This window comes from Hemitrygon akajei, chromosome 27 (assembly GCF_048418815.1).
Source record: "Hemitrygon akajei chromosome 27, sHemAka1.3, whole genome shotgun sequence".
Taxonomy (NCBI): Eukaryota; Metazoa; Chordata; class Chondrichthyes; order Myliobatiformes; family Dasyatidae; genus Hemitrygon; species Hemitrygon akajei.
In genome coordinates, this window is record NC_133150.1 from 47325086 (window position 1) to 47338481 (window position 13396).

General features: G+C 42.1%; 1 protein-coding gene across 2 annotated transcripts in view; it reads right to left on the reverse strand.

Moving 5' to 3' along the window:
* Window positions 1–514: 514 nt before the first annotated feature.
* Window positions 515–13396, reverse strand: part of eif2d (eukaryotic translation initiation factor 2D) — a 53448-nt gene continuing 40566 nt past the window's right edge. For both annotated transcript variants that reach the window (XM_073030867.1, XM_073030868.1), the window contains 5 exons: window positions 10903–10992; window positions 7946–8041; window positions 6038–6158; window positions 3456–3630; window positions 515–956 (listed from right to left, as the gene is read on the reverse strand). In XM_073030867.1, the coding sequence (XP_072886968.1) occupies window positions 883–956; window positions 3456–3630; window positions 6038–6158; window positions 7946–8041; window positions 10903–10992 (556 nt within the window). In that variant the 3' untranslated portion in view covers window positions 515–882. The remainder of the gene's footprint in view (window positions 957–3455; window positions 3631–6037; window positions 6159–7945; window positions 8042–10902; window positions 10993–13396) is intronic.

Sequence of the window (13396 nt, forward strand, 5' to 3'; positions counted from 1 at the left end):
TAAAAAAGATGATGGGATGGGTTAGGTTGGGGGCTGGAAATACGCTCTCTGGATGATTGGAGGCTGAACATAAAAAGGTCAGGGTTCATTAACACAAGAGCTTCTGCAGATGCTGGAAATCCAGAGGACACTCACAAAATGCTGGAGGAACTCAGCTGGTCAGGAAGCATCCATGGAAATGAATAAAGAGCCGATGTTTCAGGCTGAAGCCCCTCATCATGAAATTCAACATCGGCTCAAAATGTCGACTCTATTCCTCTCCATAGCTGCTGCTTGACCTGCTGAGTGCCTCTAGTATTTTGTGTGTGTTGATTTAGATCAGCACTAATACTGATACAGAAAGTCTCACTTTTGGGGCTTAATCTGCCCTCGTTTGTCCTTCACAATGCTTGGAAATGGGCCATTACCCTCCTTTTCAGGCTATTACCACTGGCTTCACTAGCAACACCCACAACCTCCGTATGATTGAATCATCTACAAATGTCCACTGCATTAAACACACACTGCCAGAAGGTTTAGTGTATGGAGTTTTATTACAATTCTACTGTACTTTATCATATTGAAGTCACTCGGACAGCATTGCACAATGAACTCTTTGTTGAGAGATTTTGGAAAATGCATTTGCCCAGAACACTGCAAAGTAGAGAGGGCTTAGGATCTGCCAGTGACCTCACCTTCCCAGCAGTGAATACAACTTATTCCATCCACTCACAGTTCAGGGCTGGTTTAGCGCTTGGGCTATTCCTTTCAAATGGTTTATCCAAGTGGGGTACTTTACACGGACCCGCCTGCTCTTTCATTACCTGCTTCGGAAATCACTAATTAAAGATTTGCCTAGAAGTCTAATAGAAACAGAGACTGGTAGTGCAGCTGAATTGTCCATCATCTCTTCTTCTTGCCACTTTTTGGGGCTTTATTCAAACCTTGAATATATTTTGATGGGATGCCGTACTCCTCTGTAACAAGATTACAAACAATCGTTAGAGAGAATGTCATAATTCCCAGGACCGCCATTTCAAATAATTGATGCAGATGTCAAAATGGAAACAGTGAATATGCGGCATAATGTAATAATGATTACTATCTTCGTTAGTGGTGGTGGAGGCAGAAACATCAGGGACTTTTGGGATGGTGTTTTGCACCTATTCACTACGTCCCATAACAAACAACAAATTACTCAGAGTGGATCAATCATAAGCGCATTTATTTTGCTTATCACTGCACAAGAGCTGGTGATAGCCTCCAAAAAAGATGGCATAGTCCACTCCTTTATACACAAGTGCAGCTACCAATGCCGTCAAGGAGAGGGTACTGTTCTGCCCTTTGGGTAATTCATTTGTATTTCTACGCGAATAAGCACACTCAGCTTTTAATTTAATAAGTAGTTTCTGATCTGTATTAGGTTACTTCCTGTGCAGCTAGGAAGTAGTAAGTAGAAAAACATATTGGCTGGCAGTAGGCCAGAGGTTTATGTTGGGAGTGAAAGAAGAGTCTATCCAAAGCCATCCTGTTGTTCCCCCAGTAGAAGCATTGCTTGTAAGTTGATGCAGTATTGTTTAGAAGTTAAGCCAAAGATATCAATAGGATTTTACCAACACAGAATGTCATTTTTGAGTTCATTAGACACTAACCTAGATGCTAATGGTTTGCACGTATTATATATTTGTAGTATTTACTTGTCAGAACCTTATAATATTTACCTTCGGGAACCTTACAAAGTTCTTACTTGCCTGTGTATGTTTACTTGTGTGAATGGAACAGCATGGTAACGGCACTGTACTTGTTTTTCAGCTTCACCCCTCATTCACTCTGTTATGCCACTGAGTCTCCAATAAAACCAAGGAACTTGGAGGCTATACCCTTACCCTCTCATGAATGGAGTTTGGCTGCCTGTCTAGTTAATGTTAAAACACACCAGCGAGGGCAGTACAGGTACAATCTGCCCGTCTGCATAATCAGCTGGTTTGCAATTTGTCAAGGACTCAGGTTCCATTTTGTTACAGATAAAAATGCCATTTTTGTTACAAGTACATTTTCACAATGGAGATGAGAGGTATTAAGTTGTCTAATACCAGAGGGCATGCATTTTAAGGTGAGAGGGGGGTTCATTTTAAAGCAGATGTGAAGAGCAGGTTTTGTTAAAACACAGAACGTGGCAGATGCCTGAATGTGATGGAGCCACATACTTCAGGGACTTTTAGGAGATGTTTAGATAGGAACATAAATGTGAGAAAAATGGAGGAATATGGACAGTGTGTAGTCAGATTAGTTTAGCTAGCTATTGATTATTATTAATCTATCACCCTTTGATGCTGACAGTGTGCATAAATGATATACGGAGGGAATATTTCATGTACGGGCTAAAGACCACTACTTCCATCAGGCAAAATAGCAAAATTTATTCTTGAAGGATTATAGCAGGTTTTTAGGACACAAGGCACTGCAAAAAATGAAACTTGGAGCATCAAACAATCTTAAACACAGGAGATTCTGCAGAATTCTCCAAAATGCTGGAGGAACTCAGTAAGTTGGGCAGCATCTATGTAGAGGAATAAACAGTCAACGTTTTGGGCTAAAACTCTTCATCAGGACGATCTGCTGGGGGAAGCAGATCAAGGACTATCTGTGGGGGAGGGGTGGGGCTGGGGGTGAGTGGTGACGAACTGTTGATTTTTTGGGCTGAGACCCTGCATCTGAGAGTGGATAGAGGAGAGGGGAGATGGTGGTATAAACGGGGAGGGGTGAGACAGGCCCTGGATAAATTAGATTTTAGATGGCCATCTCCAACTTTGTGAATACGTCCCCTCATTAGAGACCCTCTCCCCGGAAACATCTCAACATACACTGTTATGTTTCCTTCTAATCTTATCGTGTTTTAAAATACCAGCCCTCCTCCTTCAAAATTCCGAAGAATTTTGATCCAGCTTCTTTAGACACTGATGACAAGACAACCCAAAACATCCCAGGAACTCGTCTAATGAAAGACAATAGACAATAGACAATAGACAATAGGTGCAGGAGTAGGCCATTCTGCCCTTCTAGCCAGCACCACCATTCACTGTGATCATGGCTGATCATACACAATCAATACCCCGTTCCTGCCCTCTCTCCATATCCCTTGACCCCGCTATCGATAAGAGCTCTATCTAACTCTCTCTTGAGTGCATCCAGAGACTTGGCCTCCACTGCCTTCTGGGGCAGAGCATTCCACATATCCATCACTCTCTGGGTGAAAAAGTTTTTCCGCATCTCTGTTCTAAATGGCCTACCCCTTATTCTTAAACTGTGGCCTCTAGTTCTGGACTCACCCATCAGCGGGAACATGCTTCCTGCCTCCAGTGTGTCCAATCCTTTAATAATCTTATACGTTTCAATCAGATCCCCTCTCATCCTTCCAAAGGATTATTATAACAAATGGTTATTTTACAGGGGAATGTGTAAGCACAAGTACTTACCTGTTAGGAGCTTGGCAACATGATTAACCTGGTTCCCTTGAACCTGAAGGACCATCTTATCCTTTGTTCCAGGGATCGGATTCAAGGTGACACTGGCCTGGGCTCTCAACTGAAGGGCGTTTCCAATGACCTGAGGATCAATGCCGTACTCTTCGAGGTTTTTGATCAGTGTTACCTGTCAAACAGTAAATTCCTGTATTAAAAGGACAACCTGCACATCTATAAGTGTAATACCAAGCAAAAGAGAAGCACACAGAGGTGTCTACAGTGGGAGAGGTGGATGGACAATTTCAGAGTATGGGACACAAATGTGAATCACAGCACACAAGGCTGAGAGGGTTGAGAACATCGTCAATAGTCCGGGTCCATAACCAAGATACCATCACACCATGACCAAAATAGTGCATCAGGAGACTAAAGAAATTTGCCATGTCTCCTTCCACTCTTACCAATTTTTTATTGATTTACCACAAAAATCATATCCACATCCTATCTGGACACTTCATGGCTTGGTAAGGCAACTGCTCTGCCCATGACCACAGGAAACTGCAAAGAGTTGTGGACACAGCTCAGTACATCACACAGACCAACCTCCCCTCCGTGTAATGTCTGCATTTCCACTTCCTTGGTAAAGCTGCCAACATAATCAAACACCCCAGCCATCTCCGATATTCCTTCTTCTCCCCTCTCTCATTGGGCAGAAGAATCAAAACCCTGAAAGCAGATATGGCCAGGCTCAGAGGCAGCTTCTATCTGCTGTTATAAGACCATCTGACAGTCCCCTCATACAATAAGATGGAATTTTGACCTCACATTCTACTTGACATGGCCTTGCACATTATTGCCTGCCTAAAATGCACTAACTCTGTAACTGTAACACTTCATTCTATATTTTGTTATTGTTTCTCCTCAATGCAAAGATGTAATAAATTGATCTGCATGGATGGCATGCTAAATATTTTCCCTGGTCCTTGGCACATGCGACAATAACGATAAGCCACAAATTTTAAAGGCATAAAAAACAAAAAAAAAAGTGATCCCAACTGGAGAAGAAAGGTCTAAGGAGGGACATGGAACAAGTGACCCAGAGAGAAGATCATGCTGGATCAGAGAAACAGGAGAGTTTCATTCTGATTTGTTTACAGACCAGTCCAGCTGCCCACGCTCCTATCCCTCACAAGGTCTGTGCTTGCACCCTCCTGAATCTCGACAAGGAGAGCTGGTTGAGATCGACTGAACGGCTGAAAAATGCACAAGGAGTAGCCAAGGGTATCTGGGAGGGATTCAATCTCAACAGTGCAAACAGCGGGGAGCAGGTTCAGAAAGGAGACAGGCTGGGAGTTTGGAAAATTGTTTACAGTACCAGCAAAATAAGCAGGACCCATTGACAGGATGTCAAGGCCATGAGAGGGGGAAGTGAAAGGACGGGTGATGGAAAGTCCAATCTGAACTTAATCGTCCTCCTTCTTCAAAGAAAGGGGCTTTCCTTCCTCCACCATCAATATTGCCCTCACTTGCATCTCTTCCATTTTGTGCACGTCTGCCCTGACCCCATCCTCCTGTCACCCCACCAGATCAAGGCTGGCACAACACAGTCCTGGGTTGATACTAAGCAGAAGTTCAGGAAAGAGGTATTGGAAACATAGTTGGGTTGGCAAAGACAATGAAACAGTTTATAGAAAGAGAGGAAGTGAAATGACACCCAATAGCTACAGTTCTGCTGCTTTGCAAGTGGTGGGGGGTGGGGGAGGTAGAAGTGAGTACTGGAGATATGTTATCAGGTAGTGCATCTCAGCACCAGGATAAAAAGCAAGACTCCTATGGACACTGGGCAATAAGACAGGCAAACATGCTGAACATACAGGCAACACTTAGAGAATGCCAGTATAAATGAAGTGAGATTCCTGTGAAAATAGCAATGGTCAAAATAAATTTATTATCAAAGTATGTATACACTACGTTACTATACACTACTTTGACATTCATTTCCACACATGGATTTATCGGAAAAGAAAGAAATACAATAGAATTTATGAGAAACTATTCAAAAATAAAGACTGACAAATAGCCAATGTGCAAAAGAAGACAAACTGTGCAAATATAAAATAAATAATACTAAGAATGTGAGTTGTGGACTCCTTGACAGCAAGTCTGTAGGTTACGGAGCCGATGTATTTTTATTTACTCATTGAGATACAGTTAGAACAGGCACGAGCTGAGCCACTCAGCAATCCCCAGATTTAAGCCTCGCCTAATCAGGGGACAATCTACAATGACCAGTTAACCTACCAACCAGTAAGTCTTTGGACCGTGGGAGGAAACCGAAGGATGCAGAGGTATCTAATAAAATGGCCAGAGCGTATATTCTACATCACCAACCCATATATTCAAAAACACAGCAAAAATTATACAAGTAATTCACAACTTGATAATACTATAAACTCTGAATATCTGTAAACATTAACATTGTCAATGAGAACACCTCGGTTAATCAATAAAAGCTGGTCACGTGATAAAGCTGCAAATCCTCATTGAGAAGAATGCATGCCAATCCCTGGGGTAGTTAGTTTACAGTCACTGACCTTTTTGTTTGAAGCACGCTGTGCGACATCAATGACGATGTGTTTAATGCAGCCCTTTCGAACGATTGGCTTCTGCCCAGGGAAAGTCACTTGATGACATTCCTGCAGCCTCTCCAGACACCTGTAAAACAAGCGCATCTCTAATCCATTAGAGCATTAAATCAGATTTAGCAAAAGAGTTAATTAAATTTTCATTAAACCCTTCCCCATCGAGGGTAATTAGTGTCCTCTCCTACTGCACTAATAACTGCTTTCACATGCATGAGTGCCGTGCATTTTAATAAGTAAATGGCAGACTGTTCCCTGATGCTTTGGACAGACTGAAGAGATTTATGAATGACTAAAACCAAGCTCGGATACAGTTTTATTTAAAAGCTCGATTACAGAAGCTCTATGCATCGAATGGAACATCTTCATTACAATTCCATCCCTTTAGACCCTCTTGCATCCACAAATCTTCTTCACAGGTACTTGATGTACCGCTAACCCTTTTCTAAGAGCCATGCGACCCTCTTGCTCTCAGGCATCTAACATCGCTCAAAGTTCAAACTTATTGTTTGAGTATGTATACCATACACAACCTTGAGATTTATCTTCTTGCAGGCACCCACAAAACAAAGATGCAATGGAATCTAACAAAAGAAAACATGCAACAAAGACCGACAAACATCCAATGTGCAAAAGAGGATAAATTGTGCAAATAGTCTGAAAAAGTACAACACACAATACACAGAACAGGAGCTGCGGAGTCTCCAAAAGTGAGTCCATAGCTGCAGTTGGTTCAGTGCAGAGTTGTGAGATTTCCCCTTCTATAGCTTCTGAAGTTTCTTAAAACCCAATGTTACCAAGGTTTTTGTCAAGCCCCCAATACTTCATTTCCTTGGCAACGTCTTTGGTCTGATTACAGTTTGGTGAGGCACTCTAGAATGCCTGTGTACTTTAAAGATATATAATACTTTCCCCGCCAGTGGAGATGGCTGAGGCAAATACATTAGGGATATTTAAGAAACTCCTAGATTTGGTCCGAGTCACCTTATGTAAGGACTTTCCAGTACCTAGTGTTACTTTATGTACATACGACCAAGTTATATATATGATCAATCTTATGTATTTATATTTATTGTGATTTTTTATTATTGTGTTCTTTATCTTGTGGTTTTTATATGCTACATCAGATATGGAGTAACAGCGACTGTGTTCTCCTTTACACCAGTGTACAGAAAATGAGGTCACCCTGGGGCAAGGTGTAGCACCTGCTTAGTCCCCCGATCAGGGTCACGTGAAGCCATGGAAACAGGTGGTGGATGGTCGTATGAGCAGCCGGTGCAGATCACAAGTCCTGGTTATGTGACCACTGACGCCAGGCAGACAATCTCTGAAGTGTATTGATAATGGCCGGGGTCACCCATCTTGTAAAGACACTGACACCAGGCAGACAATCTCTGAAGTGTATTGATAATGGCTGGGGTCACCCGTCTTGTAAAGACACTGCCCTGAATGCCAAGCCACTTTTGTAGAAAAATTTGGAAAGAGTATGATTGTCCAGGTCATATGACACAGCACATAATGAATGAACAGGAAATGACATTAAACAACCTTGAATCTTGAGATTGGCACATGGATGGTAGAAAACGGGGATTATTATGAGGGAAGACTTAGACTGATCTTAGAATAGGTTAAAGGGTCAACAATCATTAATGGAGAATGTGTGGAGCAGGTTAAGACCTACAAATACCATGGGGATGAATAAAGTATCTATCTATCTATCTATCTATCAGAACACTGTGGGCCGAAGGGCCTGTACTGTGCTATATTTGATATATACATTGGTATTAATCTTATTGTTACAACACCCCAGTAAATAGAATTGCAATGTTACTGTCTTACTGTGGTAGTTCAATAACTTACCTGGCAAAGAGATCATCCCACTTGAGTTTAGTGAGAGTGTGGTGCTCAGATTTTTCCAATATGCAGTCACAAAGAGTGGGATTAACAATGACATAACTGAATAGGAAAAACAGACATAAAGTTATCACCTCAGTGTGGTAAGAATAATGAAATTAATTACGTCCTCTTGACTTAAACCAATATCACTAAATATATTAGATAAGGGTTGAATCCAAGTACTAGTGGATACAGTATCTGGATTTCTATTACATAGTCCAAAGTCCAGTTTATTGACATCGGCAGAAGTACATTTGCGCATAGCTACATCAGAATCAGTTTTAATATCAGTGCATATGTTGTGAAATTTGTTGTTTTTGCAACAGCAGTACAATGCAATACATAACAACAAAAACAACTGAAATACAGGAAGAATATATATATATATAAAATAGTTAAGTAAGTAGTGCAAAAAAGTAATGACGCAGTGTTCACAGGTTCAATGTCCATTCAGAAATCTGATGTCAGAAGAGAAGAAACTGTTCCTGAATCATTGAAATTGTAACTTTAGTCTTTTGTACCTCCTTCCTGATTGTATCAATGAGAAGCGGGCATGTCCTCTACTTTACAGATGCAATTATAGACTTTTGAGCTGTGCCTAACAGTGCTCCAAGAGGACCAGAAACTTGTGGCTTGTGTGCCTCAGTGACCCAGAGAGCTATGCTGGCTGGAGTCAGGGCTTTGTGCTTTGGCTCTTGGTAGGGTCACCCGTGCTAAACAGGTCAAAGGGCAGAGGACAGACTAAGAGTGATCCACCGGTCCTCTAGGTTCAGGGGTTCAGCTCTGGACTAATAATCCTGACTGGTCAAACAAAATTGTTAAGGAAGCAGCAATGAAGAATCCCTCTACATCTGAGTGTGATGGTATTCCTGAGTCAACACCTGAGACTTGCATGACTGACAGTAGAGAAGAAGGAAGTCCTGAACATCGCCTGAGATGGAGGACCGTCACTGCTGCCCAAAATGGCAGCAGCGCAACGGGCAGTAAGTAAGTAGCCACACTTTCATGTTTGTAGAGAGTAGATCAGTGGGCTAAGCACACATCCAAGCACAGGTTGGAGTACAAGTGCAATGGAAAACCTAACACAGTGCATCACAGGCACAGAGGTTATGTGCCTATCACAGTCTATGTATATTAAGTAGTTTTCCGCATAGGTAACAGTATCAAGTTTTTGCGTTTGCAATTTTTCCAATTTCTAGGTAAAATGCGCCAATGTGTGAAGAAAATTTGTTTTAGCATCCCCCTAGGGAATGCACCACACTGCAAGATGAAACAGCAAACTCTGAAACGGTGTGACGATCCACTGCACAGCCCCTAGGCACCATGGAATCCGAGTGCTCGAGAGAATGACTGAGACAAAGGTACACAAACAAGGAGCAGAACATGATGAGAAACTCAAAGTAAGTTTATTATCAAAGTACGTATACCAGATACAACCTTGAGATAAAGGAACACCCCACAAAAAAAATCACACACAACAAAACCGACAAACATCCAATGTGCAAAATCATGGAAATAAACAAATACATAAATAATACAGAGACATGAGCTGTTGTCTCCGAAAGTGAGTCTACAGGCTGTGGAGTCAGCTCAGCGCTGAGACAAGTGAAGCTGATTCAGGAACGGCTGCAGGACGACACCTGCTCCCGATCTCGATGAATCATTGAACCCTTCATTTTTCTGTTTAATAGTGCTGTGGTCATTTTGGTACCGTTATTATCAGGTCAGATTATTCTCATATGCACGAGGGTGCAATGGAATTTCTTGCTGTGTGAAGCTCACAGTGTTACACTGTAAACTTAAAATCGCTGAGAACATTTTAATAAAAGCTAAAAGTCTCAGTTAAGCTACCCATGCCACGTGCTAGTGAGGCCAGAACTAAGAAGATTATACAGTTTAATACGTGGCTAAAGAACTGGTGTAGGAGGGAGGGCGTAAGATTTTTGGATCATTGGCTCTCTTCCAGGGAAAGTGGAACCTGTACAGAAGTGACAGTTTGCACCTGAACTGGCGGAGGACTAATATCCTGGTGGGAAGGTTTGCTAATGCTGCACAGTGGGGTTTAAACTAGAGATGTAGGGGGATGGGAACCAGAGTGCCAGAACAGTCAGTGGAGAGGTTGTGGAGACAGATGTTGGTGAGACCTCAGACAAAGTTAGGTATCAAAATGTTGAGCACGGTGCGACCAGTGTCCTGCGCTGCACATATTTCAATGCAAGAGGTATCATAGGAAAGGAGGATGATAGTGCTGAAGATGAGGTAGCTGGTTTACAAATAGAGGCAATGGGTAGTGGGGAGAGGCAATGGGTAGTGGGGAGAGGCAACGGGTAGTGGGGAGAGGCAACGGGTAGTGGGGAGAGGCAACGGGTAGTGGGGAGAGGCAACGGGTAGTGGGGAGAGGCAACGGGTAGTGGGGAGAGGCAACGGGTAGTGGGGAGAGGCTATTGATAGGGCAAAAATGCAAACAGCAGGATGAGTTGCAACGTAAAAGGTGGACAAAATCGAAAAGGGTGAATACAGGACTGAAGATGTGATATTTGAACGATGCAGTATACAGAATAAGGTAGATGAACTTTCAGCACAGTTGCAGATTGGCAGGTATGGAGCTGTAGGCATTATTGAATTATGGCTGAAAGAAGATTATAGCTGGGAATGTAATTCCCAAGGATCCACACTATATCAAAAGGACAGGCAGGAAGGCAGAGGGGGCCGTGTTGCTCTGTTGTTAAAAAATGAAATCAAATCATTAGAAAGAGGTGACATAGAGTTGGAAGGTGTTGAATCATTGTGGATAGAGCTAAGGAACTGCAAGGGTAAAAAGACCCAAGGGTAACAATAAATACAATGATGAGTGTAAAACAATAGAATGGAGCAAAGAGCAGTAGTTAAATCTAGATTAACGTGTCAGGCGTATCACTTACTTTTTATTGCAGGCATCTATTAGCTCATTGGACTTCACATAATTTGTGATGATATTTCTAACATCAACACTCGAGAGGGTGGCATCTTTTCTGGGAGAGAAAGGAAATATATTTACTCGTGAAAGGGAAGGGAAAGCTAAATTCATTACCTCTCAAGTTAGGTGTTGACAAACGCTAGAAACATTTGCATCAGAAAACAAAAAACTTCAAGGATGGTATGGCAAATGTCAAGTTTACTGTTATTGGAAACATTACCTGAATGTGGTATGAAACTTGCACGATGGTGGAAAGGACAGCTCTACAACGGGTAGTCAAACAGCCCAACGCTAGGCTGGCACTAGCCTACCTGCCATCAAGGCCATATATACAGAAAGGGCCAGTAACATCATGAAGGATCACACCCACCCTGTTCATGGACTGCTCATCCCACTCCTATCAGGGAGGAGTTTACGTAAGATCCACACCAGGACCACCAGGCCCAAGCAGCAAGGCTGATCAACAACCCCACCCACTAACCCACCGCACCACACACACAACCACCACTACTTTATTATTTCCCCTGCCGAAGGGTTTCGGCCTGAAGCTTCAACTGTGCTTTTTTTCCCAATAGATGCTGTCTAGCCTGCTGAGTTCCTTCAGTATTTTGCGCGTGTTGCTTGCATTTCCAACATTTGCAGATTTTCTCCCGTATAAAGAGTAGAGTTTTGGTGCCTGACTATAAGATACTCAGATCAGGCTGCACTCTGAATAATGCCATTACTTCTGTTCACCCAGGTAAAACCACAACATTCTAGCTGGGAAATATGACTGAGAAGAGCACTGAGCCTAATCTTCAAAATTGAATGGATGAATTATGAATCACTGAATCAGTCCCTTTCTGCACACCTCTCCCCTGCCGACAGGTGATGGTTATCTACCCTAATCCCATTTGGACCCAAATCCCTCTCTGCCTTTCCTAATGAAGGAACTTTTAAATGTTGTAGTCGTATCTGCCATAACCAATTCCTCTGACAGCTTTTCACGATACTCATCACTCTCTATGAATAACTTACCCCTCTGATCTCCTTTAAATTTCTCCTCTCTCACCTTAAACATATACCCCTTTACTTCTAGCCTCCTCTACCCTTGGAAAAAGATTCTACCCATCCTGTCTTTGCTCCTCATAATGTTATCAATCTCTGAAAGATCAGTCCTCAGTCTGCGAGTTCCACTGGAAATAAAGCCAGCATATTTAATCTCTCCTTTTAACAACATTCTTCGTTCCAGGCAGCATCCTGATTGGTCTCTTCTGTACTCGCACTATTGCTACTACGTCCTTTCTGCAATGTGGTGACCAGAGCTATATGCGATACTCGTAAATGCGGTCAAACTATATTTTGTACAACTGCTGGATATTAAATAATTGGACTCATTGCACTGAACCACAACTGTGTCTTGTGTTACTAACGTGACTAAGACTTTTGTGTTTGAGTAATTATAAATTATTCCAATGTTAATTAAATTTTGCCACTTCAAATCAGAATTAATGGATTTTTGATAAAATTACAAGGATCAATTTTAGTAATTCTATACTATTTTTGCTGTAAAAATGATCATAAATAAGGCATACCCAGGTCCCAAATCAATTTCATCTAGTAATATGGAGAGCATTATATTTGTAAACACACACAAAATGCTGGAGGAATGTAAGGCAGCATCTATGGAGAGGAACAAACAACTGATGTTTCCGGCCAAGACCCATCATCAAGTCTCATGAAGCTTCCTGATGAAGGGTCTCAGCCCAGAACTTCGACTGTTTATTCTTCTCCATAGATGCACCCTGACCTGCTGCGTTCCTCCAGTATTTTGTGTTTGTTTCTCCGGATTTCCAGCATCTACAGAATCTCTTGTGACTTTATTTGTAAATGTAAAATACTGAATTATTTCTAATAGGAGATTGTACAAAAGTAAAGCCTAAAACTGCAAAAAGTTTCATTACACAGAGAGTGGTCTGTGAGCATGTTGTTACTCAGAATGAATGTAACTATTCTCTTTCCCTTTCCCTCTCCCTCTCTCTCCATTGAGTCAGATACAATTGTCTTAATAGTTACTGGTTACATTACCTAGAACAAAGAGTCTTAATGAAGTAGCCATAATTTTTTATGAAGTTTATGAAGATACATTCATGGTGTTATTGTATTGCCAGTGTAAATTGTTATGCCGTTGGCCCCCTCCTTTGTGAAAATCGCAAGAACTCTAGTTAAGGGGGGTCAACTGACCCAAGAGAGAGACGTGCGAAAGACCACGTTCTTCCAAGACGCAGAATAAAAGTGACTTTGACTATTGTCTCATGGAGACCACCTGAAAAGCCCTCGGGCAAAGTGGGCTGGTTGAGAGAGAGATCGCATTACCTGCAACTTGATCGACACCTGCGATCTCGTGAAGAAGTATAAAGGCGGGTCTGAGGGGAGGACCCTCAGATGCACCAAGGAAACACACGAAGGAGAAACGCTAG